Genomic DNA, 26743 nt, shown 5'->3' on the forward strand with positions numbered 1-26743 from the left:
CTGAGCTGAAGTCGTGTCTCCTGGAGGATTTTGCAGGAAAAGGTTCACGGATAATGTGGAAAATGAAAAATCCTCCTGGAAAACACAACTTTGGCCGTGGTGTCAATTGAGAAAAATAGTGCTGATCCCAGATTCTTATTCCCTGACATATTTCCACATTGGAAATACTCCATATTTCCATTTCCCAGTTGTTCTACAACTCTGGAATTCTGGGGAGGTTTTTCCCTCCTTTTTTTTTTTCCTCCCATCCATTCCTCCAGGAGTTGCTTTCATTTAGCTCAGGAATTCGTACTCTTTTAGTGGATTCCTTGAAATTTTCCCTGGAGATGGAAAACACCATCGAGGGCTGTGTCTGGCAGGAAAATTGGAAGGAATTTTCCCTGGCAGCGTTTTCCATCCTCGGGACGAGTGTTGGGGAGCAGGATCCGATCCGATCCGTGGTGAATCCGGGCTAAATCAGGTGTAAATCAGGTGTACAAAATCAGGGCTTGGGGAGCTTTTTGTTCCATATTTAGTCAGAAATGGTGCTGAGGACAATTGTGGTGCCCTGTTGCTTCCCAGATCCCTTTTCTTTGGAATCACAGAATGGAATCACGGGATGGGGGGGGGTTGGAGGAGACCACAGCAACCTCTGCCAGAGCCTCACCACCCTCGTTTTCCCCATTATTTCTTCCCTGGATCATCTCTTCCCACCTGAAAGGCTGTGGAATGAGCAGACCCCGTGCAGGGCGATCATTTTAATTCTCATTTAGCAGCTGCCGTTGTTACCCAAGGAGTTTTATCCCTGGCCCTGTATCACCCGGGATAATTCCCATAAAAACCCCTCAGCATCCTGCCCGGAGCAGCTGTGGCTGCTCCATCCCTGGAAGTGTCTGAAGCCAGGTTGGATCACCCTGGGACAGTGGAAAGCATCCCGTGGGGGTGGAACTGGATGGGATTTAAGGACCCTTCCAACCCAACCCATTCCGTGATTGCATAATTCCAAAGGGATGAATGTCCGAGTCCGGACCCTTCCAAGGACAAACTCTGCCCTGGCTGCCCTGGGGGACACGGCCAGGGCCGGGATAATTAAAAACCACTTTGCCGTCCGACAACCGCCTCCGCTGTTTTAGTTGCTCATTAGTTAATTTCCTTCTAATGAGGCTCCTGAACACAATCATCTGACATTGGGGGGAAAGAGGGAGTGGGGAGGGGAGGAACCCGAGTTAAAAGAGCTTAATTAGCAAGTTAATTACAGCGAGCAGGGGAGCTTGTTCTGGTTACATAAATAAGCCATTGTTATGCACACACAAGCCGGGCCACGTTCAAAACTGCCGCGAAGCGTCCGAGGTCAGGGAACGCTGTAATTCCACACGAAACACAGGCAGGAATTGTTTGTCGGGACGCCTCATTAAGTCCTGGGGTCCTTCCCTGCCAAAAAGGAGAAAAAAAAAAAAATAAGAGTCCGAAAATCCAACTGGTTCCCTCTCCTTCCCTCCCTCCCTGCCTGCCTGCCTCCGCCTCCGGTGAAACCAGAGCGGGCAGGAGCGGCGGGCAGGAGCGGGATGGGGCTGGCGGCTATAAATGGGGGGGCATTCCCTGCTCCAGAGGGAGCGGCGCCCAGGGGCAGCCGGCGAGGCCGTCATGCCCAACAAGAAGAAGTACAACGTCAACGGGGACTCGGGGATGAAAGCCCAGGTGAGGGCACTCTGTAGGACCATAATCATCGTTTTTCTCCTCAAAAACGCGTTCGTTTCTGTCTTATCTCTATTTTCTTCCTCTTTTCCTTGCTGTTTCCACCCAATCACTTTTTCCTGGAGGCCCCCAGCTGGAGAAATTCCCGGAAGAAGCTCCGGAGAGCTTCTCTTCGTTTTCTCTCGGGAGTGACGAAGGCTGAGCCAAGCACGTTGCTCCGGGGTTGTTCTTCAGAGCACAGCGACGGAGGAGTCGCTGGGGTCGGTGCGGGGAGGTTTTCCAGGAAAACCTCGGATAACGGGACCTTTTCTGCATGGAGAAGTAGCTCAAGGTGGCTCTTGGTGATAGAAAGCCCAGGCCAGAGAGAGCCGAGGCTCATTTGGAATGTAACGAGCGCACACCTGCATGTAGCACTCATTAACCCCTTGTGCCCCTGCAGGGGAGGTTTTCCAGCTGGAATCGGTGGTTCCTGCTGGGAGTTGAAGGCAGCAGCTCTTGTGTCACCCCAGAGCGGGTCGGGCACCTAAATCCGAGGAATCCAAGGCTCCACAGCTTCTCCTTGGAGCGTTACCCCGTGCAGGGTTGGCCGTTGCCTTCAGAGGTGTTTTGGTGGGAGCTGAACGAGCTCAGCCTGGAGCCAAATCTCTGTTTCCACCCCCATCTTGAACGTCCCCACCTTCCCAGTGGGGCTGGAACGCGGCTGGCGTGCGTTTGGCAGGGATTGGAGCACCCTGGGATAGGGGAAGCTGTCCCGTGGCAGGGGGTGGGATGGGATGATCTTTAAGGTCCCTTCCAACCCAAACCGTTCCGGGGTTCCGTGAAATTCCCTTTTTGGCCGCTCTCTCTCTTCCCCAAAGGATTGAGCCAAAGGACGTTGCTCAACGCAAGCCAAAAGCAGATCTGAGCCTTGACCTGGCCCTTTCCCAAAATTTCCCTTTCCTGGTGCTTCCCTCCACCTCTTGGCAGTCTCCGCTAAAGCTGGACCCGGCTTGTGGTGGCCTTAAAAAGGTTTAAACCTTCAAAAGGTTGAGGGTAGGGTTTATTTTAAAGGCTGGGCCTAATTCTGCCTGATTCGCTCCAGGACTTCTTTTGCTTCGTCATTTATGTGGTTTTGGATGTGGGAGGGCTCCGAGAGCTCTGGATTATCCGTATCGCTGTGTCCCGTGAGGTGGTTGTGTTCCATGTCCTTGAGGAGGTGATGTGGGGAGGGAAAATGGGAATAGAGCACAAATGATTCCCCTTTGTTACAATTCCTGCCTGTCTCCAGCTCCGCTTCACACCAATAACTGCTCCTCTGATGGAGCCGCTCAGCCGTGCAGGGATTTGTTTTAAATTAAGGGAAGAAAAAGGGAAAAAAAAGGGAAGTTATTTCAGGCCAGCAGCTTAGAGGAGGAACAGAAACCCCGGTGTGTGCAAAGCCCCCGTCCCGCCGGGATCAGGGCGTTAATCCCAGCGCGGCCCTGGCTCTAACACGAGTTCGCTGTGGATTTTCCCCTCCCGCGGGTGCTCCTGATCCAGCGTTCTGTTGTTTGGGTTAAGATTAGCAGGGAAAAACCTCCCAGGTGCAGCTGCAAATCCTCTCCCAGGTCCTTCCCTCCTCTCCTGGGTCTTGTTCTCCTCTCCCACGTCCTTCCCTCCTCTCCCAGATCTTTCCCTCCTTTCCCAGGTCCTTCCCTCCTCTCCCAGGTCCTTCTTTCCTCTCCCAGATCTTTCCCTCCTTTCCCACGTCCTTCCCTCCTCTCTCAGGTCCTTCTTTCCTCTCCCAAGTCCTTCCCTCCTCTCCCAGGTCCCTCCCTCCTCTCCTGGGTCTTGTTCTCCTCTCCCATGTCCTTCCCTCCTCTCCCACGTCCTTCCCTCCTCTCCCAGATCTTTCTCTCCTTTCCCAGATCTTTCCCTCCTCTCCCAGGTCTTTCCCTCCTTTCCCAGATCTTTCCCTCCTCTCCCAGATCTTTCCCTCCTTTCTCAGGTCCTTCCTTCCTCTCCCAGATCTTTCCCTCCTTTCCCACATCCTTCCTTCCTCTCCCAGATCTTTCCCTCCTCTCCCAGGTCCTTCCCTCCTCCCTGGCACTGTGGCCTGGCCATCCCCCATCCCAACACAAACTTGGGCTCACAGGGGACTCTGAATTGTCCCTTTTCCTTCACTTTCTGGCCCAAAACACAGGGCTGCACCTCTGTAGCATCACCCACCCATCTCAGCGGCACCCCTTAAACCACTGGGCTCGAATCTGAATTCCCAGAACGGGATCCGTCTCTTCCTGGTTAAATCTTCCTGAAAAAACACCGAACTTCTCTGAATACCCCCGGGGGTTCATTAACAACCTCAATTAATGGCTCTGAGTATTTTGGAGATGTCAGTATTTAACCCCGTTGTCCCAGAGTGAGTCAGGGTACGCTCAGAGTCCAAGCAATTGGAATTGTGATTCCGATTTCCCTCAGATTTGAGAGGAATCGTGAACACAACGGGAACATCGAGGGTTGGCTCGATGAGCACTGGGAGCTGAAATATTTCCTGGAACTGTAATTCTGTCCTCCTGAATTCTTAAATACGGCCCAGTAGCCTCGTAAAGAGAATTGAAAAAATGTGGGTTTAGGTTGGGTCTGGGGAAGGAATTCCTGACTGGGAGGGTGGGGAGGGGCTGGGATGGAATTCCCAGAGAAGCTGTGGCTGCCCCTGGATCCCTGGCAGTGCCCAAGACCAGGCTGGACATTGGGGTTTGGAGCAGCCTGGGATAGTGGAAGGTGTTGGGGTTGGAACAGGAGGGATGAACTTCTGTGAAACCCGAATTTAGGGAGTAAGAAAATTCTGATTCTTTGTTCCTCTTGCTGTTGACAACCAACGGCAGGAGTACAGCGATGCTTAGAGAAAGATTCCTCCTCCATTACCAACTTTAAATGTCATTTTCCTGGTAAAAATGGAAAAATTTGCTTATCCCTTCTTGCATGCTTTGGAGCAGATCGGCTTCGTTGGCCGAAATCTCTCTCAGCTTGGCCGTGGCACAGGCGGGGCTGAGCCTGGTGCTGCTCAGGGCCGTGGGGGAGTCTGAAATCTCCATTCCTTGCTGATGGGATGGGAACGGCCTTGGGGCTCTTCATGCCCCAAAATATTGGTGTTCCACCCACTGCTGCAGCGTTACTGGGAAATGCAGTCTCTCCCACCGGGATTCTCGCTTTGGGTTAATGGCTTATCCTTCATTTCTGGATTTGTTGGATAGAACTGTGTGCTCTTAAAAACTTGTGTTCTCCAGCCATCCGTGCTCCCAAAATCCAGCAGCCTGCGCTGACATCTCTTCATCTGCCGGCGGGTCTGAAATGGAACAAAATCCGCCGTTAAAAAACGGGAATTGTGCTCCAGCCCATAACGGAGCCGGTGCCGGTGTCTGCGCAAGGCTTTGAGTTCTGGGGATTGATCTGCTGGGTGTTCTACAGAAAATCCCCGATTTCTTTCTGCAGATCCAGTTCGCTGACCAAAAGCAGGAGTTCAACAAGCGCCCGACCAAGATCGGCCGCCGGTCGCTGTCCCGCTCCATCTCGCAGTCCTCGACGGACAGCTACAGCTCAGGTGAGTCCGGGGTCTCCCGGATCTGCTCTGGCCTTGTCGAGAAGTCATGCAACGAGGGCTGTTGCTTTTTTTCCCCGTTGTCTTGTATAGTTGGATCTAAAATTAAATTTTTCTGGTGCTCTTCACACTTCTGCTCTCTCCTCATAACTCTGGTGGGCAGCTGCTGCTGCCTTTCCTTCCAATCCCTCTTCTCCTCCCCTTCCCGTTCCTCCCACGCTCAGGGAAATGGTTTTTCTGCATTGTGTCCGTGCTTGAGCATCACCTTCCCTCCTGCTCCTGAACAAATCCACGGGGATCCCACTGCAGGTTTGTTGCACGTGAGGTTGGAGTCTTTGGGGACCTTCGAAGGGCTCCTGGAAGGGGTTTCTCCTGCTGGAATCTGGCTGGATGTATTTTTTGGATACTTGGCAGCTCATGGTGTATTTGAGGAGAATCTGGGTGGTTTCAGGGACCTTAAAGCTCATCTCACTCCACCCCCTGCTGTGGTCAAGGACATCCTCCACAAGTCCAAGTTGCTCCGAGCCTCGTCCAGCGCAGCCTGAGAGGTTCAAAGCTCTGACTCAGCTCTGTGGAGTGTGGAAAACCTCCGGGAGCTCCGGCTCCAGCTGCTCCTGATGGTTCATGGTGCTGGCTGCACACAGACCTGGCTGGTGGCCAGAAGTCCTCCAAACTGGGGACCTTCCTTGGTGTTTCTCCACTCATTCCTGCGATTCCGAGGATGTCGGAGATGAGCTGGGACAGGGCCGGGCTGGGAGGAGCTCTTGGCGTTTCCCGGCAGATTTGGAAGAGCAGAGGTGGCAGAGCCGTGGTCATCTGGTCACTCAGCTCCCGGCAGAGGTGCTCCTCTCCAGAAGATGCAGCTGCTGGAGGTCCTGATCTGATCCTGGGCACCACAGTCCAGTGGCTTCATCCCGGTTTTGGTGGAAAAGTCGACTGTTCCTCGTCTCCTTTCCCAGCTCCCGGGTTGCTGCTTCCTTTGTGCTGCCCTGCAGGCTTGGAGGGACCTCCAAAGCCTTTTCCAGAGGCTGGGAGGAGCCCCCCAAAGGTTGGGGACAGCCTGGGTGACCCACGCTGCTGGCACTGACTGCGTTGCCATGGAAAAGGCTTTCAGGAGAAATTGAGGAATGCTCGTGCCATGTTCTCCCCAGAGGGACATCAGCCCCAGTTCAGCTTGGAATCTGTAATTCCATCCAATCCCTGAGCACCTGGGAATATTTTGGGACTGTTTTTGCAGACTCTGAGTCCGCTCAGCCTGGCTGATGTCACCGTGTTCGCTCCCGAGTCACAGCTGGAAGAACTTGGAGCACCTTTGGGGAATTCTCCTCCTCTCCTTGCACCAAACATCTCCTGAAGCATCAGCAAATCCAGTTCATGATCTCATGGAAGTGTGACATTCCCTGCTAATGAAAGGAGCCAGGCTGGCAGTCCTGATGGAAGAGTTCAGCTCCCACAACAGCAGCTGGATGGATGGATGGATGGATGGATGGATGGATGGATGGATGGATGGATGGATGGATGGATGGATGGATGGAGGGATGGATGGATGGAGGGAGGGATGGATGGATGGATGGGTGGATGGATGGATGGAGGGATGGAGGGATGGATGGAGGGATGGATGGATGAAGGGAGGGATGGATGGGTGGATGGATGGATGGATGGGTGGATGGATGGATGGATGGATGGAGGGATGGATGGATGGATGGATGGATGGATGGATGGATGGATGGATGGATGGATGGATGGAGGGATGGAGGGAGGGATGGATGGATGGATGGAGGGAGGGATGGATGGGTGGATGGATGGATGGATGGATGGATGGATGGATGGATGGATGGATGGATGGAGGGATGGATGGATGATGGATGGATGGATGGATGGATGGATGGATGGATGGATGGATGGATGGATGGAGGGATGGATGGATGGATGGATGGATGGATGGATGGATGGATGGATGGAGGGGTGGAGGGATGGAGGGGTCGGTGGATGGATGGATGGATGGATGGATGGATGGATGGATGGAGGGATGGAGGGATGGATGGATGGATGATGGATGGATGGAGGGAGGGAGGGATGGATGGATGGATGGGTGGATGGGTGGATGGATGGATGGATGGATGGATGGATGGATGGAGGGATGGAGGGATGGATGGATGGATGATGGATGGATGGAGGGAGGGATGGATGGATGGATGGATGGGTGGATGGGTGGATGGATGGATGGATGGATGGATGGATGGAGGGATGGATGGATGGATGGAGGGATGGAGAGATGGATGGATGGATGATGGATGGATGGATGGATGGATGGATGGATGGATGGATGGATGGATGGATGGAGGGGTGGAGGGATGGAGGGGTCGGTGGATGGATGGATGGATGGATGGATGGATGGATGGATGGATGGATGGATGGATGGATAAATGCCATGAGGACATCCTCGAGGGGATCTTTGTCATTCTCCTCCCCAGACTGAGCAGCAGCACAGTCTAAACAGCCCATTAGAGCCTTCCTGGGATGGGAAAAGGCTGGAAAAGAGGAAGTGTGAGGAGCAGAGAGATGGCAGTGGCGGGGAGGAATCACAGAATCACTGAGGTTGGAAAAGCCCTCGGAGCCCAACCATTCCCAGTCACAGAACTGGGAGCTCCCTTCGGAATCGAGGCGGTGTTTGACTCGATTTTAACTTAAATTTCACCGACTTCCCTTTCTGCAAATCTCAGATCATTGTTTTCTGCTCCAGGAAAGATTCCTGGGGATCAGCTGGGCATTTTGGGGGATCTTTTAGGTCAGCCCAGCCTGGATGACCCAAGTGCTCAGTGCTGTGCGTTACCCACCACGGGCACGTTCTGTGGGTGGGATGAGGACAGGAAGAGCTGGAATTCAAGGAACACCTGGAATTCATCCTCGTGCGGTTTTGGAAGGTTTCACAGGGAGCAAACCAGGTTTGTCCTTCCCTGGGGCGTGTGACAGGGTCAGGCTGCCCTTTCTTGCCCTTAGCAATGCCAGTTTCGGCAGCCAGGAGTGGATCCTCACCTCAGGCATCAGCAAAGCCAAACTTGGCTGAGTTTAGGCTCCGACCTGGGCTTTGCTGGGTTTGGGCGTGGGCGGAGGTCACCTGAGAGCCGCTGCTGCTTTTGTGTCGTTCTCTTGGAAACCACGGGATTGTGGAATACCCTGAGGTGGGAAGAACCCACGTGGATCGTGGAGTCCAACAATCTGCAAATAATGCATCAGTAATGGAAATGGTGGATTCAGGGAATCCTGGAATGGTTTGGGGGGAAGGGACCTCAGAGCCCCTCCAGTGCCAGCCCTGCCATGGCAGGGACACCTCCCACTGTGCCAGGTTCTTCCAAGCCTTGTCCATCCTTGGATACTTCCAGGGATGTGGAATCCTCGACCTCTCTGGACGGAGACACAAACTCGTAACGCAAATAATCCCATTTGTGCTCAAATTTTCCACACATCACAGAATGCCAAGCCCGGGGAGGAAGTTTTCATTAATCAACTTTGGAGAATATTTTTAGGAAGCTGTCCCATCAATTAATGACTGGAATCCTTTCCTTTCGCTCCTTGTTTTTCATTTTACAGAAAAGCGAAGGCAAAATGGACTTTTAGAGATTTATTTTGCTGTTAACTTCACTAACAGCGTTGCTTTAATTGCCAGAATTCTATAAACAGAATTCTATATCAGGTTTGCTTTTATATTCTATTCTTTTATATTATCTTACATTCTATTTCTTAATTTATATAAAATAAATATCATACAAAATAATATTTTACACTGGTTCCTATTATATTTATTTCAGATGTATTTTACATTAAAGAACCTCCTGCTTATGAAAATCTGGCTACTCCAGGCAGGATTCTTTTTGAGGGGGGAGTGTTTTTAAAAATTGCTTTTAGCCCCCAGAACCAAAACTTGCTGGTTTTAAAGCAACCTCTGCACAGATTAACCGTCTTCAAGGACTAATCCTCCTCCAGCTAATTAATCCTTCCCCCTGGAGCCCTTGGCACGCCGAGTTTGGTGTGATACAAGGTGCCCTTTGTGGTTAATGCGGCCTCGCCGTGCCTCGGGAGCCGCCGTGGGATCGGGAACAGCAGCGGGAGCCCCGCGGCCCTCAGGGGCTGTTGGCAGGGTGGGATTTGCCCCTCACACCCTGCTGAGGATGGGGAGAGATTCCGGCAGTGCCTAATTCCTTCCTGATTGCCTCGGATCAGGAGCCGGGTGGCTCTGGGGGAGCCTGGCACACCCGCGGCGCCCGGGCTGAGCTTTGGTTCCTTGGAGTCGTGGAAACCCTTCCCGTGAGCCAGGAGGGAAAGTGGGGAGCCTGCGGGAAACACACACCCGTGGCCAGGTTGGGGTGGGGGTTGAACTCCTTTTTGGGGCTTTTTTGGGGTGGAAGTGTCACTGGAGCCGATCAGGGCAGAAGATGGTTTGATTGAATAAATGAAGGAGCTGTTGGAATCCGTCCTCGCTCGAGGCCTGGATGCCTCTGGAATGCTGCAGCTCTCCGGGAGCGCTGGTGGGTGGTGATGGGATCAGCCCTGGAAGAACCTCCCACCCTTGTGCTGCCTCATTCCCCTGGCGCAGGTTTGGGGTGGAAACTGGGAATCTTGACCGTTGGCTGGAGCAGCTCCCGTGGGATCCGGAGCTTTCCCTGTGGGAGCTGGGCCTGTGGGGGTGTGGAAGGCGGAGAGCTCTTCGTCACATCCGTCATTCCCAGCGATCCATGATATCGGCCAGCTCATGGACGGAGCTGTTCCAGCACGGAATTCCTCTGGGCTGGAACACACCGCTGGGTGCCAGGCCCAGGATGGTTTTGCAAGCACCACGTGAGCTGGAGAGGAAGGACTTGGAGCAGAACAGTTCCGTGAGGAACGAGGGAATGGCCAGCTGGGTCCTGGAAGGGTCATCTGGAGAGGAAAGAGGAGCCGTGAGCTGGAGCTGATTGCGTTGCTCTGGCTGCTGGTGCCAGTCCTGAAAGATGGAAGAGGTTTGGTTTCCCTCTGTGGGGGCAGATTCCAGAGGAAAACGTGGCACGAGGGATTCCTTTGGCTGATCCGCAGTGGGAGCGGTGGTTAGTCCAGCGTGACTGGGATCAAAAATGGATGCGATTCTATTGAAACACGGGTGATTTTAGGAACCAGAATGAGTGGGAAAGGGGATTTGTGACTCCATGAAGGCTCTCCCATGTGTCTGCCACGGTCAGTTCCGTAACCCAAAGTCTGGAGGACGCTGAGAGGAAAGGAAGACAGTTATTGACAGCTCCTGGAATTCACTCAGCACATCCACACCCCCTCCTAGGGCAGAGGCTTCATCTGATCCCGTGGGGCTCAGGAAAGGATCCGGTGATCCCCAGCTCTCCAAACAATTCCTGAAGTCCCCCGAGGACAGGGAGCCAGCAGCTCCCTGGAGCATCCATGCCAGGCTTGTGTTATCCTCCCCATGGAGAAGCTCCTTCCAAGCATCCGTTCAGAGCCTCCCAAGCAGCAACTCCTCGGCAGTGGAGCAGATCCAAGGATTGGGAATCCCACGGTGTCCGGATAATCATCAGCTCACGCCCTGCACCGCGGCTGTCGGGGGTGAAACGGGGTCCTCTGTGAGTCCCGCCTGAAGCCACAGCTCCTGGTGGGTCTGGAGTGCTCTGAACATTGACAGGCCTTTTGTGGGGTGTCTGGGAGCTGCACTCGGGAATTCTGGGAAGAGAGGGGGGAGAACTTCGGGAAGAGAGGTGGGAAAACTTCTGGGAAGAGAGGTGGGAGAATTTTGGGAAGAGAGGCGGGAGAACTGGGAAGAGAGATGGGAAAACTTTGGGAAGAGAGGTGGGAGAACTTTGGGAAGAGTGGTGGGAAAACTTCTGGGAAGAGAGATGTGAAAACTTCTGGGAAGAGAGGTGGGAGAACTTTGGGAAGAGAGGTGGGTGAATTTTGGGAAGAGAGGTGGGAAAACTTCGGGAAGAGAGGTGGGAGAACTTTGGGAAGAGAGGTGGGAAAACTTCGGGAAGAGAGGTGGGAGAACTTTGGGAAGAGAGGTGGGAAAACTTCGGGAAGAGAGGTGGGAGAACTTTGGGAAGAGAGGTGGGAAAACTTCGGGAAGAGAGGTGGGAGAACTTTGGGAAGAGAGGTGGGAAAACTTTGGGAAGAGAGGTGGGTGAATTTTGGGAAGAGAGATGGGAGAACTTCTGGGAAGAGAGATGGGAGAATTCTGGGAAGAGATCTGGGAGAACTTTGGGAAGGAGGTGGGAGAATTTTGGGAAGAGAGCTGGGAGAATTTTGGGAAGAGAGGTGAGAGAATTTTGGGAAGAGAGCTGGGAGAATTTTGGGAAGAGAGCTGGGAGAAGGCCATGGAGATGAGCCCGTGTGGGAACCCAGCAGTGCTCAAGCTGATCACCTCTGGTGTGGTGCTGAAGCAGAGGGAGATGAGAATTAAAAACTCATCCCAGGTAAATCCAGCGGGGAAAACAGTCCCTGTGAGGAGAAGGAGAGATCCCAGCTGAGGCGGGAAGAGCTGGGATGGAGGGACACACCCAGGCCCCTCCCCTGCGGGCCGTGGGGCTTTAGGGGATGTTCCCTCCCGGTGCTGAGCTCCGCTCCTCCCGCAGCCGCCTCCTACACGGACAGCTCCGACGACGAGACCTCGCCGCGGGACAAGCAGCAGAAGAACTCCAAGGGCAGCAGCGATTTCTGCGTGAAGAACATCAAACAGGCCGAGTTCGGGCGCCGCGAGATCGAGATCGCCGAGCAGGGTAAGCGGGGCGCCCGAACCCAGCTCCGGCGCGCTTCCTCCTCCTCCCCAGTCCTCCTCTGCTGGGAGTGCCGGGGACTTCTTCACCCCCTTCCTGTCGGGATGGGAAAGCTCCTGCGGGGTTGTGTGGGCTTAGAGGTGCTCTGCAGTCAAAGCTGTTCCGCTGGATCAGCAGAACAGATGAAATCACCGCGTGAACTGGACAGTTTTCGTTTGGCTTGATTACCTCCAGAAGGTAAATAACAAAGGCCAGGCAGGGCTTGGGTGTTGGAGGGATGTTGGAGTGGAGCAGCAAATCCCAAATCCTCACTCCGAAGCAGATTTTCCTCCAGCCTCACCTGGAGGAGGCAGAAATTTGAACGTAGCAGGGAAAAATCCAGAGGGATTTGGGGTCGTTTTGACTCCTTCGGGGTTTGCTCTCGAGGCTTTGGCTGTTTCGAAGCTGCCACAGCCGTGCAAGTTCGTGGGAGCGCCGGGCAGGGGCTGGGAAGAGCTGCTGCCTCTTCCTCCTGCGCTCATCCCTCTTCCCATCCCATCCATGGCCTCCTTTTCCCTTTTTCCTTCCAGAAATGCCGGCGCTCATGGCTTTGAGGAAGAGAGCTCAGGGGGAGAAGCCTCTGGCGGGGGCCAAGATCGTGGGCTGCACACACATCACGGCACAGACGGCTGTAAGAGCCCCACAACCCCGACGGGGATTTCCCGCTGCTCGGGCCCCAAAACGGAGCCCAGACAGAGCGAGGAGGGGCTGCCCTTCTCCCCAGAACACGGCTCAGGAGGGATTTCTCCTGCCAGCCTTGGGATTTTGCCGAGTTCTTGGTTTGCCATCCGTTTAAAGGGTTGCAAAGATGCTTCCATTCCAAAATCGCTTCCTGTGCCCTTTCCTGATGACCCCGATGCTGCCTGAAAAGAGATTCAGAGGCCCCTGGGCCTGGGAATGATCCAGTCCTGGAATGGTTTGGGTTGGAAAAGGCCTGAAAAATACCCAGTTCCAACGGGCAGGGACACCTTCTGCTAGACCAGGTCGCTCCAACCTGACTCTGAAGCTTAAACCCAACTTAAGAGACCCTCCAGAAGCTTAAACCAAATTTCATAGACTCCCCCCCAGAAGCTTAAAACAACTTCAGAATCTTAAAACAAATTTCAGAGACCCTTCAGAAACTTAAACCCAACCTAAGAGACCCTTCCAGAAGCTTAAACCAAATTTCATAGACCCTTTAGAAGCTTAAACCCAACTTAAGAGACCCCCCAGAAGCTTAAACCCAACTTAAGAGGCCCTTCAGAAACTTAAACCCAAGTTAAGAGACCCCCCAGAAGCTTAAACCAAATTTTATAGACTCCTTCAGAATCTTAAAACAAATTTCAGAGACCCCCCAGCAGCTTAAACCCAACTTAAGAGACCCTTCAGAAGGCTAAACCAAGTTTCAGAGACCCTTTAGAAGCTTAAACCCAACTTCAGAGACCCCCAGAAGCCTAAACCAAGTTTCAGAGACCACCCAGAAACTTAAACCCAACTTAAGAGACCCTCCAGAAGCTTAAACCAAATTTCATAGACCCTTTAGAAGCTTAAACCCAACTTCAGAGACCCTTCAGAAGCTTATACCCAACTTCAGAGACCTTTCAGAAACTTAAACCCAACTTGAGGCCCCTCCAGAAGCTTAAACCAAATTTCATAGACCCTTTAGAAGCTTAAACCTGACTTCAGAGACCCCTCCAGAAGCCTAAACCAAGTTTCAGAGACCCCCCAGAAGCTCAAACCCAACTTCAGAGACCCCCTCAGGGTTTAACCCAACCTCAGAGCCGCGCCTTTCTCACAAGCAGCACCCCAAATCCCCGCGTTTGTGCCGCTCCCTGAGGGGGTTTTTCCCGTTTTTTTGGGGGTGCAGGTGCTGATGGAGACCCTGGGAGCGCTGGGAGCTCAGTGCCGATGGGCTGCCTGCAACATCTACTCCACCCTCAACGAAGTGGCTGCTGCCCTGGCTGAGAGCGGTAGGGAACGACTTCTCCCTCTTTGCTCCTCCGGGGTTTTCCAGGGAATTTTTGCTGCTCCATCAGTTTCAGCTCATTTTTCACCTCTTTGGGGTTTTTCTTCCCCTGCGTTCGCTTTGGAATAAACCCAAAGCACGAAATCGATCCTTTCCGGTGCTCTGGAACTCTTGGAATGGGGTTTTTTTTCCCCATTCCCCTGGAGTATAAAGGGATGTGGTGAAGGTGGTGTGTGATGAGCTGAGGCTGGAAGTTGTTTTGCTCAGGGAAACGGAGAGAAACTGGATTGAAATGCCACAATTTGGGGCAGAACTTGGGTGGAAGAGAGAATTTGGGGGGAAGAAGGTAATTCACAGCCCAGGAATTGAGCGTGTGGCTGCTCACCTGGGAAATCCTGGGTACGCCCAGGGGTTCTACCTGGGTAAATCCAGGGATTTTCCCTAAAAACAGGGATTTTATCTGGGTAAATCCAGGGGTTCTACCTGGATAAGGCCAGGGGTTTGCCCTACAAACAGGGATTTTACCTGGCTAAATCCAGGTATTTTACCTGGATAAGGCCAGGGATTTTCCCTAAAAACAGGGATTTTACCTGGGTAAATCCAGGGGTTCTACCTCGATAAGGCCAGGGGTTTGCCCTACAAACAGGGATTTTACCTGGCTAAATCCAGGGATTTTCCCTGGATAAAACCAGGGATTTTACCTTGGCAAATTTAGGAGCTTTACCTGGGTGAGGCCAGAGGTTTTACCTGGATAAAGTCAGGGATTTGCCCTAAAACCAGGGGTTTTACCTGAGTAAGGCCAAGGATTTAACCTGGATAAGACATGGGATTTTACCTGAGTCAATCCAAGGATTTTATCTGGGTAAGACCAGGGATTTCACCTGGATAAGTCCAGGGGTTTTACCTGGGTGAATCCAGGGATTGTACCTGGGTGAATCCAGGGAGTTCACCTGGCTGAGGCCACAGCTTTGACCACGAGCTCTTGGAGAGCCAGAAGAAGCCAAACGCACGGCGTTGCTCGTGGGTCCTGCTCACCAAAGCTGAGTAACAGCTGCTCATGATCAGAATGCATTCAAATCAATTAACACATCAATTAATAAATTGGGGTCCAGCCCACCCGACAATCCGATCTGCAGGGAAATCCTGATTTGGCAAATCAATCTGGTATTGCTGAGAGCCTGGGGCCTCTTTCCTGGGCGAGAGGAAGAGGTGAGGGAGGTTCAAAGCCAACTCCCCGTGCGTGCTTTCCACGAGTATCCCCCCAGAGCCGATTCCCAAGGGATTTGCCTGGGCTAACACCCTCTCCCTCCGTGCCCAGGGTTCCCTGTGTTTGCCTGGAAGGGCGAATCCGAGGACGATTTCTGGTGGTGCATCGACCGCTGCGTCAACGTCGAGGGTTGGCAGCCCAACATGGTGAGTTGGGAAGCACCTGGGAAGCACCTGGGAAGCTCCCAGCTGGAGAGGAGCAGCAGGGAAGGGCACTTAAAGTCTCCTGGGTCTTGCCAAGCAAGGCTTTGTTTCACCACCTCACTGCGGGTTTTTGGGAGTTGCCGTTGATTTCTGAGTGTCGTGCTGCAGTTCCAGCTCAGTTTAACCCCCCTGCTAAAAACGGCCCCAAATCTGTGTTTTTCGAGAAGAGATTCCAATTCCATCCTTTTCACCCTTCAGTTCTCACCTTTGGCTGATGGGATTTCTCAGAACAAAGCCCAGATTTTTTCCGTGATTCCCACACTTTAAACCCCCCCAAACCTCAGGTAACCCAACCCCTCCTGCGCCGCTCCATCCCGCCCTTGTTTCCAGGGAAAACAGAGAACCTGGAACTGGGTGAGCAGAATAATTTTCAGCTGTCAGCTGTGCTGTCTCCATCACATTTCCCCAAAGCCTTCGAGCCCTGATCTAAATGAGATGAGGAGCAGTCAAAGGTGGGAGATAAACGTGGATCTCAGCTGGGTTTTTGCCAATCTTGGCTTGTTTGAGGTGGGATTTTGTCCCTTCCAGTCGCTGTCACCTTTAAAAAGAACCAGGAATGTCACAAAATTCCACCCCCGAGGTACCAGACTGAGTCTAGACACGAGAGCAGCTTTTTTCCTGCTCTTTGAGGAATAATTTCCCATCCCAAATGTCACTGTTGGAACAAGCCAGCGTTCCAGAAAATGCGGATTTTGCTTTCCCGGGATCTCTTCAGACCTCTTCGTTCTGGGATTGATTTTCACACCTGCTCCTGGAGCACAGAAATCATTGGGGAGAGCACCAGGATCTCTGTTCCCAGAGATTTTGCTGGATTTTGGAGATCCGTGTTTTTAGAGATGAGAAATGGGACGCTGGGTTAAGGGCAGGTGTGAGAAGGATCTTAAAATCATGGAATCATGGAATGGTTTGGGTTGGAAGGGACCTTAAAGGCCATCCCATTCCACACAGACACCTTCCACCATCCCAGGGAATGTCCAACCTGGCCTTGGGCACTTCCAGGGATCCAGGGGCAGCCACAGCTCCTCTGGGAATTCCATTCCAGCCCCTCCCCATCTTCATTTTTCCCATAATTGCTCCTTGTTCCTTGGAAATGGGGCCAGTTCATGGCCATTCCCATTCTGGGAATCCTTCATGGGAGGGTTCTGGGAATTCTGACCTTCAGGGGAGGGCTCTGCCTGGGCAGGGATGGATCAGAAAGGGGTTTTTTTCTGAAAAAGATGGAATCTGAGAGGTTTCCTTCATGGAAGAGCCTCTCCAGGGATTTTCTCCTGGAGAAAAGATGACTCGGAAGGGCTGAGGGAGAGAGGAGGGAGTTGGTGACCTGGAGAGAAGCTCACGCCTGAAACAGCTGCTTTTCTCTAGGAAAAATGATTTCCAGCTCAAATAAGGCGGTTTTTCCCAAAAAAAACAGCAAAAAAAAAAACCCCACCAAAACTAGCTGGAAGAACAGGAATGAGCCCAAAGAGCCTGCACGAAGCTGGGAAAGCTGCAGGAATGTGGGACAGGCTGTGCCCTTGGATGTCTGGAGCTGCCACACCAAGGTGACCTCCCCACAAAACCCGGCCCTGCAGGGCTCTGCTCAGGGGGTTCCATCCCCTGCTCTCCCAGGAAAGGGGAAGCTGCCAGGGGCCGGGATTCTCTCTGGGGAGGAGGATGAAGTGCTCCATTAAACGGGGATTAATGGAATGAAGGCGTCCTGGGAGCCAGGCAGGCGGATTCCAAATTCCTCCTCCCTGGCTGGCCCAGGAGAGCTCCCAGTCCCACTTAACCCTTCCCTGCCTGGGCTTCCCAGCCCGTGGATGGGATGTGGAGCTGGGAATGGATTCCCTGGAGCCTCCAGGGCCGGCTGCTGAGCTCTGGCAGGACAGCCTGTGCTTCCCAGGCGTTGGGGAGGAGCAGCTGCTCCCTGGCGTCGGCAGCAGCGGAACATCCGGCAGTTCCGAGAGGAGGAGGTGGGAGTGGAACACGGCGTTTCCAAGGAGCTCTGTGCCCGTGGATGGCTCCACAAAGGCCCAGGCAGAGCTCGGGAATGTCACCTGTGCCAGGAGTGGGAGTGGTCCCTTCTCCTGGGAAAGCTCCAGAGGGTCCCTGCCGAGCTCCGCCCACGGCAAATGAACGGAGACGCTTCTGCCCAGGGTTGGGATTTTGGGACACCCAAAATTCCCAGAAGCCCTGTGAGCCACGTCCTTAAACTCTTGGCTGCTGTGGGATGGGGATAATGTGGGAGACGCTTCAGGGCAGGGCCCCTTTGTGGGCCTTAGCACAGAGCTGTGGCTGCAGGGAATCCCTGAACCCTCCCCAGCACCCCCTCGGGAAGGGATCGCGGCTGAACGGCTCTGGCCGGGGATGAGGGGGATGAGGGGATGATGGAGGGAGGAGTCCTTGACCTCGGTGTGTGGGATATGGAAAGAGGAGGAGGAGGAGGAGGAGGAAGAGGAAGAGGAGGAGGAGGAGAAGGAGGAAGAGGAAAAAGAAGAGGAGGGGGAGAAGGAGGAAAAGGAGGAGGAAGCAGTGAGAAGTCTTTGGTGTAGGGAACATGGAAGGAGTGGAATGATGAGGATGAGGATGAGGATGAGGATGAGGATGAGGATGAGGATGAGGATGAGGATGAGGATGATGCAGTGAGAAGTCTTCGATGTCAGTGTATGGAATATGCAAGGATGAGGGGGATGGTGGTGGTGACTCTGAGGATGATGATGATGGTGGGGAAGAAGATGATGATGATGATGATGGTGACTCTGAGGATGATGATGATGATGGTGATGATGATGGTGACTGAGGATGATGATGATGATGGTGATGATGGGGAGGATGGTGACTCTGAGGATGATGGTGGCCATTGTGCTCTCACCCTGTGCAGGCCCTGGGCTCCTCCCCTGCCCTGGGTGACATCTGCTCCCTGTTTTCTCTGGATTCCATCGGGGTTCCCACACTTCCCGCCCTGCCCAGGCCCTCCTGAGGGCAGGAGCACTTGGCAAAACCCACGTTTGGGCTTCTCCCTTTCCTTCTGTCTTGTCTCCTTCAGGGGCTCCCTCTGAGCCCAGCCCCTTCCTTGGGTGCCATTCCAGGTGTTCCCATACACATAAGGCTGGACAAGCTCTTGGACACCTCTTTTCCCTGGAATTTGGAGGTTTCTGGGCTGTTTTCCTGCCTGCCCTTCCCAGGGCCGTTTTCCAGAGGGCCTCTCCTTGCTCACCCCCAAGGTTTTTATTCCAGCAGTGGCTCCGTGGCTTCCTGCCCGGCCCTGGGTGACTCCGTGGTGGTTTTCATTGCAGATCCTGGATGATGGGGGAGATCTCACCCACTGGATCTACAAGAAATACCCCAACATGTTCAAGAAGATCAAGGGGATTGTGGAGGAGAGTGTCACCGGGGTCCACAGGTAACGGGGCAGGCTGCAGGAATTTGGGACAAAAGCTGGGTCCCCACAGCTCAGCCCAGTGTTGGACCTCCAGCACCTCATTTTCCCCATGGAAACTGCTTTAAATCCTGAGCAGGAGACCTGGAGCTGCTGCTCGGAGCTCCCAGTGAGGAGCAGGAGCCCCTCCCGAGCGTTCTGTGGGTGGGAGGGTGCTCCAGGTGTTGTTCTGCCCCTGTGGGGTGGGAGGAGAGGCTCTCACCTCGTGTGGGAGATGGAAGAGGAAGGGCTGAGGAGGGGAGGGCTGTGGAGGAAGCCGAGAGCACAGCCCTGACCAAAATCCGTGGGAAGAAGTGAGATTTGGGAAGAGGAACTGAGTCACTTTCTGGGGAAGGGAGAACCTGAGAGATGAGTGAGTGAAATCCCTCGGGCCCTGGCAGGAGCAGCGCTGGGACGGGAGCGGCGGCGCTGAGGGTTGGGAGGTGTCGGAGGTGCTTTTCCATGGAATGAATCCTGTCCCAGGTGCCAGAAAACGGGGAACTGAGGAGAGCAGCAGCTCTTTGCTGTGTTTTTGTGGGGGGAAAGAGCTGGATGAGAGCGTGGCCAGAGGCTCAGGCAGCTCCTGAAACAGGGAAATGAAAGATTTGAAACAGGGAAGTGGCTCCAGGTCTGCAGCCGCTGGGGTCGGGAGAAGGACTGGTGATATTTTTAGGATCTGAAATCCCAGTGTGGGCAGAAGGGATTTCTAAAAGCGGCTTCTCCTTCCCAAGGACTCGAGCAGGGACAGGATTTTCAGACTCTCACAGCCGCAGTGGGGTGTTTAAATTCCTTTTCTGTGGTTTTCCTGCTGTGGGGAGCTGAGTCCATGCCCAGGAGCTGAGAGCAGGGGGATGTTGGAGAGCTGGAGAGGAGAAGCTCCAGGGAGAGCTGAGAGCCCCTTGCAGGGCCTAAAGGGGCTCCAGGAGAGCTGCAGAGGGACTGGGGCCAAGGGCTGGAGGGACAGGAGCCAGGGAATGGCTTCCCAGTGCCAGAGGGCAGGGCTGGATGGGAGATTGGGAATTGGGAATTTGTGGGCTGGAGTTCCCAGAGCAGCTGTGGCTGCCCCTGGATCCCTGGCAGTGCCCAAGGCCAGGCTGGACACTGGGACAGTGGGAGGTGTCCCTGCCCACGGCCAGGATGATCTTTAAGGCCCTTTCCAGCCCAAACCCTGCAGCCGAGTGCAGGGAAACATTCCCCATGGATCACCTGCTTGTTCCACGCCCGTGCCAGGCTGTACCAGCTGTCCAAGGCGGGGAAGCTCTGCGTGCCAGCCATGAACGTGAACGACTCCGTGACCAAGCAGAAGTTTGACAACCTCTACTGCTGCCGGGAGTCCATCCTGGACGGGTGCGTGCGGGGAAGGGGGGAGGAATTCCCGCAGGGATCAGCATCCAGGGCTCTGCTCTGCTGCCACCAGGATCATTTCGGCTCAGTTTGGGTCAGAGGAGAACAAATCCCTGTCCTGTCCCTGTCCCCTCTGTGGCGCCGGGACAGAAGCCGCCTGTGTCCGTGGTGTGGCTCAAGAGCTGCTCCAGCACAGCATTCCTGCCCTGTCTCCTTCCCCGTCGGATCCCCAGCGCTCCTCCCTTGGCTCTCTCCAGCTCTTCATTCCCTTTATTTGGCTGGAATTGGGGTCGGTGTCCGTGTCCTTCCGCCCCCAAACCCCGTCAGGGCCGAGTGAGGCTGGGACAGGTTCTGTCCCTGTTGTGACACGATCCATGACAATCCATGAATTTGGGATGGGCGGCAGCATCTTCCGAGGAACGGGGAGCAACGATGGGAGTAAAGAGGGGGGTGGAACATGGGAACAGAATTCCCAGAGAAGCCCTGGCTGCTCCATCCCTGGAAGTGTCCAAGGCCAGGCTGGAGCAGCCTGGGATAGTGGAAGGTGTCCCTGCCCATGGATGGGATGGGATGGGATGGGATGGGATGGGATGGGATGGGATGGGATGGGATGGGACGGGATGGGATGGGGTGGGATGGGGTGGGATGGGATGGGATGGGATGGGATGGGATGGGATGGGATGGGATGGGATGGGATGGGATGGGGTGGGGTGGGGTGGGATGGGATGGGATGGGATGGGATGGGATGGGATGGGATGGGATGGGATGGGGATGGGATGGGATGGGATGGGATGGGATGGGATGGGATGGGATGGGATGGGATGGGATGGGATGGGATGGGATGGGATGGGATCCATGGGATGGGATCCATGGGATGGGATCCATGGGATGGGATGGGATGGGGTGGGATGGGATGGGATGGCATTCAAGGCCCTTTCCAACCCAAACCATCCTGGGATTCCGTGGAAACGCCTTGGGGGTAAATTGGGATTCAGGTTCAGTCTGGCCCAGGAATTGAGAACGGGGTCGAGGGAGATGAGAGCAGAGGTGCCTTCAACCTGCCGTGGGTTGGAGCTGAATTCCTTGGAAAAGTGTGGGAATTTCACCTTCCCTGCACTGCTAACCTATTTACTCCAGAGCTAAAAATAGCCTGGAATGTAGGACAGTCTGAGGGAGAGAGCAGAAGGAAACCCAGAGGAAGGGGGAGCTTCATTTGGGGGAAGCTCTGGGATTCTGGCAAGGAATTCCCACTGCCCTGCTGCCCCCGGGGCTCCTCCTTGGGGGCATCTGGAGCTGACAACAAAAATCCAGATAAAAGCAATTTTGGAGAGGTTTTTCAATATTTTGGGAGTGTCAAAACAAAAGTAAATGAATAAAAATCAACAAAAAAAGAAGGCTCCAAACCCAAATTCCACCCTTTTTGTTGGAAGGACAAAAGAACCCCCACCCTTCCAAAAAGAAAAGGGAAATTTTTAGGAGCTTTTTGGGTTTTCTCTCCCCCTGGAATTTCTGTGTGTGCTCAGGGGTGCAGGATCCAGCTGTGGATCCATCCTTGGAGCAGCTCTTGGTGCTGGGCTTTAATTCTGGGTGTTAATTGTGGATTTTTTCCTTTTTCTCAGCCTCAAGAGGACCACGGACATGATGTTCGGGGGGAAGCAGGTGGTGGTGTGTGGCTATGGGGAGGTAAGGGGCCCAATTTGCCCAATTTTCCCACTTTTCCCATTGGGAATTCCTTGGCACAGCTTCATCCACCCTCAGGCCTTTGCTCTCCACCTGCAGGAGCTTCCAGACCTCAGGGGTTTGCCAAAAACTGGAAGTTTTCTTCATTTTCGGGCTATTTCTTTATTATTAAAGAGATGCCAAAGCTGAATCTTTTAAAAAAACCTGCATTAAATATTCTGAGCATCTCGAATATTTGGGTATTGGCGTGCCCAGATACTGATACAACACCGATTTGTGTCCTTTTAATGCCATATTTAATCTGACATCACTGAAATCAGAGGTTCTGCAGAAGTTCTGGGCATTGCAGTGAGGTCAAGAGAGAATTAATCCGGGTTCCTCCCTTCACCCACCCTCTCTCCACACGAGAATATTCCCAGTTCCCAGTTTTTCTCACACCAGTTGCAGTGGGCTGCGCTGTGGGTGCTCTGCTGGGATTGTTTTAATGTCCAAACAGCTGGAATGGGTCCGTTTTTCCTGCTGTAATCCCATTTTTGGGAACTTTTGCTCATGTAACCTGGGTCCTCTGCACTGCCCGTGCCAGGCAAAGGTTAAAGCTCGTTAACCCTCCGCAGTTAATTACCCTTAAAGCTTCCTGAGTGGAGCAAAGGTTACACGAGTCTGAAACTTTCCCTGGGATTATTGGAATCTCTTGTGGTGGTGCATTCCAGACCCAGGGGTGCTTTGGAGGAAAAATAATCCCTGGGACCAAAACCATTGGGAGTTTTAGTGCCTCTCTTCCCTAAACCAGGCCTGAGTCTCAGATGGCTCCAAATCCAGGAATTCCACGCACAGAAGTGGAGTTTAATCGCCCCCAGAGGGCTCCCGGGGCTGGGAGGAGTCTCCTGGAGCTGGGAGGAGTCTCCCGGAGCTGGGAGGAGTCTCCCGGAGCTGGGAGGAGTCTCCTGGAGCTGGGAGGAGTCTCCCGGAGCTGGGAGGAGTCTCCTGGAGCTGGGAGGAGTCTCCCGGGGCTGGGAGGGGTCTCCCGGGGCTGGGAGGAGTCTCCCGGGGCTGGGAGGAGTCTCCTGGACCTGGGAGGAGTCTCCCGGGGCTGGGAGGAGTCTCCCGGAGCTGGGAGGAGTCTCCTGGAGCTGGGAGGAGTCTCCCGGGGCTGGGAGGAGTCTCCCGGCGCTGGGAGGAGTCTCCCGGGGCTGGGAGGAGTCTCCCGGGGCTGGGAGGAGTCTCCCGGAGCTGGGAGGAGTCTCCTGGAGCTGGGAGGAGTCTCCCGGGGCTGGGAGGAGTCTCCCGGGGCTGGGAGGAGTCTCCCGGGGCTGGGAGGAGTCTCCTGGAGCTGGGAGGAGTCTCCCGGGGCTGGGAGGAGTCTCCCGGAGCTGGGAGGGGTCTCCCGGGGCTGGGAGGAGTCTCCCGGGGCTGGGAGGAGTCTCCCGGGGCTGGGAGGAGTCTCCTGGAGCTGGGAGGAGTCTCCTGGAGCTGGGAGGAGTCTCCTGGAGCTGGGAGGAGTCTCCTGGAGCTGGGAGGGGTCTCCCGGGGCTGGGAGGAGTCTCCTGGAGCTGGGAGGAGTCTCCCGGGGCTGGGAGGAGTCTCCCGGAGCTGGGAGGAGTCTCCCGGAGCTGGGAGGAGTCTCCCGGCGCTGGGAGGAGTCTCCCGGGGCTGGGAGGAGTCTCCCGGCGCTGTGCATCCCTCGGGAGCTCCGAGGCCGGCCGTGTCTCCTGCTGGGCTTTCCCCTTGCAGGTTGGGAAGGGCTGCTGTGCCGCCCTCAAGGCCATGGGCTCCATCGTCTACGTGACCGAGATCGACCCCATCTGCGCCCTCCAGGCCTGGTAAGGGCTCACCCAGCGCCCAATTCTCCTGTTTCCTGGGAAAGCCACGGCCAGAACCCGCTCGGTTCCCAAAGGGATTCCCTGCACCCGCTGCTCTGTCCTTAGGCCAGCAAAGGGGCCCTGCCCTGAAGCATTTCCCAGATGACCCCATCCCACGGCGGCCGGGATTTTGGGAAGGAGCTGCTCCCTTGGAGTCGGAGCCGGCTCTCCCAGGGCTGTGCCCACACCTCACCCCTCGCAGAGCCCTCCCTGGCGCCCGGGCCCCGCAGGCTGAGCCCCCCCTCACAAACCCTCCAGGCACAGCCGGCTTTGGATGCTGCTTCTGCATCCCAAGGGGATCCCAAAACCTCCCAGAGCCTCCCTAAACCCTCAGCCTGCTCCTCCCCAGCTCCTTCAAAGGTTATTGTGGTGAGAGGACTAACGAGCCCTGTTCAATTAGCAGAGCTGATGAACTTTTGGGGTTGCTCTGTGACCTTCATCCATCCTTATCTGGGAATTTGGTGCTTTCCAGCACCAGATCCCTCCCCTGACTCTGCACGAGGCAGCAGCACGTGGCCCCTCTCAGAAGGAGTTTGCAGTGGGGAAAAAGCTCAGGAAATGGGGACATGCAGCAGGAAAAAAAAAAAAAAAAGACTTTTTTTTATAGTAACTCCGATTTTGCAGCTTGTGAGAGCCACGGGAAGGAGCTCTGGGGAGGATTGACAACAAATCCCAAAAAAACACACCCTGCCCTTGTTATCCCTGAGCTCACCTCGCTGGGGAAGGCAGGGCTGAGTGCTCAGCACCTCTTAGGGCTCTGCAGGTGCCTAAATATGGATGTCGGGGTTGATGAGAGGCATCTGCAGCTTTGGGGTGTTTTTTAGGATGCTCTAAATCCATCCCAACCTGGATTCCACAGCTCCTGGAGGTTCCTTACAGCAGGAACAGCTCTAAAAACCCCTCTGGGTTGAGAATTGGAGATTGCAGATGAGAAGGCCTTGACAGGACACGGGAAACCCCCAAAACCCCTTTTCACTTCTCCTCACAACAGTCCCAGACCCTCCAGGTTGACCCCAGACTCTCCCAGGGCTCGGTGACCCTTCAGGAAGTTAAAATTGGGGTCTGGGGATCACTTTTTCCCCATTTTTCCTCCAGCATGGACGGATTCCGGCTGGTGAAGCTCAACGAAGTCATCAGACAGGTCGACATCGTCATCACCTGCACGGGTACGGGGCAGCAGGGTGGGAAATGGGGGTTCCCACCCCAAAATGGGCCCCATCCCCAGCCTTGTCCTGAGGGAAAGCCCCAAAGGTGGGAGGGGGGTGTTCATTGGGGATTTTGGTGCCGGCAGGGAACAAGAACGTGGTGACCAGGGAACATCTGGACAGGATGAAGAACAGCTGCATCGTCTGCAACATGGGGCACTCCAACACCGAGATCGATGTGGTGAGCACGGGGAGCGGGGTTTGGGGTGATGGGTTTGGGGTGATGGGGTTTGGGGTGACGGGGTTTGGGGTGACGGGGTTTGGGGTGACAGGGTTCGGGGTCATGGGGTTTGGGGTGACGGGGTTTGGGGTGATGGGGTTTGGGGTGATGGGTTTGGGGTGACGGGGTTTGGGGTGATGGGGTTTGGGGTGATGGGTTTGGGGTGACGGGGTTTGGGGTGACAGTGTTTGAAGTGACGGGGTTTGGGGTAATCCTGTTTTGAGGTGATGGTGCTTTGGGGTTACAGTGTTTGGGATGATGGTGCTTTGGAGCAGCTCTTGTAGGGTCGCAGTGATTTGGGATAATGGTGCTTTGGGCTTTGGGGCAATGGTGTTTGGGGTGATGGTGCTTTGGGGTGACCATTCTGGGGGTGATGGTGCTTTGAGTGACAATGTTTGAGGTGATGGGGTTTTGGGGTGCTGCTGTTTTGGGGTGATGCTGCTCTGTCTGTCCTGAGGAAGCCCCTGGAGGAGATAAAATCCACCACTCCCCATGGCTTAGATGTGTTCCAGTCCCTTGTTGATCCCAAGGGATCCGAGGAGTGGGATGGGCTGGTCCAGCATCCCGAGTAGGGCCTGCTGCCCCCAGCCTCAGCCTTCCCTCGGGAGCTGGGAATCCCTCTCCAGCCCAGTTTGGTGTCACTGCACCGTCAGGCCCAGCCAGGAGTCCCAAAAGCTGAGCAGAAATCCAGGAGAGCCTTGCCTGGAGAATTCCAGAGAATTCCCATGGGTTTGAAGGCATTTTCTGGGCTGGAAGGAGTTGCTGCAGCCCTGCAGGGTTCAGCTGGTGGCCATGAATCCTCCCCACCAGATCCTGAACAATCATTTCTGGGGCTTTGATGTGTTGCGGTCACAAAACCAGTCCAGGTTATGATTATTCACAAAGGTCTCCCTGGTCTGGGATTGGGATGGGAACCAGGGGAGACGACAATCCCAGGACACTGGCAGGGTTGGTGCCTCCTTTCCTCCCCTTTCTGTGGTTCTGGGGTGGGTCTGGTGCTGCTGTAAGGTTTTGACCCCATTTCCAGGCCAGCCTGCGCACGCCCGAGCTCACCTGGGAGCGGGTGAGGTCCCAGGTGGATCACGTCATCTGGCCCGACGGGAAGAGAATCGTGCTGCTGGCAGAGGTGAGCGGCTGGAGCAGCAGGAACTGCAGCTCAGGGGTCCCTCTGGCTGGAATTTGGCTCCTGGAATGATGGAATCACAGAATTGTTGAGGTTGGAAAAGGACTCTTGAGTCCATGGAGTCCAACCGTTCCCAGCACTGCCAAGGCCACCACTGCCCATGTCCCCAAGTGCCACATCCACACCTTTTAAATCCCTCCAGGGATGGGCACTCCAAACCTCCCTGGGCAGCTGTGCCAATGCCTGAGCACCCTTTCCATGAAGGAATTTTCCCAATGCCCACCCTGCCCCTCCCCTGGCCCAGCCTGAGGCCGTTCCCTCTCTCCTGTCCCTGTTCCCTGGGAGCAGAGCCCGACCCCCCCGGCTGCCCCCTCCTGTCAGGGACTTGTGCAGAGCCACAAGGTCCCCGCTGAGTTCCTGGGACAAAGAAAAGCTCCCATTTTTAGTTTATCCCACTCCAGGGTATCTCCCACAGGGAGATTTCC

At 54.6% G+C, this 26743-nt stretch overlaps 1 protein-coding gene across 2 annotated transcripts in view; it reads left to right on the forward strand.

Moving 5' to 3' along the window:
- The window catches only part of AHCYL2 (adenosylhomocysteinase like 2), an 82294-nt gene that overhangs the window by 50767 nt on the left and 4784 nt on the right, over positions 1 to 26743 (forward strand). The window contains exons 1-13 of one of the 2 annotated variants that reach the window (XM_069033673.1): positions 1597 to 1677; positions 5125 to 5233; positions 11836 to 11979; positions 12546 to 12646; positions 13862 to 13964; positions 15279 to 15373; positions 18706 to 18812; positions 20058 to 20174; positions 21791 to 21854; positions 23583 to 23671; positions 24806 to 24876; positions 25002 to 25096; positions 26163 to 26261. In XM_069033673.1, coding sequence (XP_068889774.1) covers positions 1624 to 1677; positions 5125 to 5233; positions 11836 to 11979; positions 12546 to 12646; positions 13862 to 13964; positions 15279 to 15373; positions 18706 to 18812; positions 20058 to 20174; positions 21791 to 21854; positions 23583 to 23671; positions 24806 to 24876; positions 25002 to 25096; positions 26163 to 26261 — 1248 coding nt within the window. In that variant the 5' untranslated portion in view covers positions 1597 to 1623. Of the gene's footprint in view, positions 1 to 1596; positions 1678 to 5124; positions 5234 to 11835; positions 11980 to 12545; positions 12647 to 13861; positions 13965 to 15278; positions 15374 to 18705; positions 18813 to 20057; positions 20175 to 21790; positions 21855 to 23582; positions 23672 to 24805; positions 24877 to 25001; positions 25097 to 26162; positions 26262 to 26743 lie in introns of those variants that run through there. The other variant, XM_069033663.1, reaches the window with a different exon arrangement.

This window comes from Aphelocoma coerulescens, chromosome 1A (assembly GCF_041296385.1).
Source record: "Aphelocoma coerulescens isolate FSJ_1873_10779 chromosome 1A, UR_Acoe_1.0, whole genome shotgun sequence".
Taxonomy (NCBI): domain Eukaryota; kingdom Metazoa; phylum Chordata; class Aves; order Passeriformes; family Corvidae; genus Aphelocoma; species Aphelocoma coerulescens.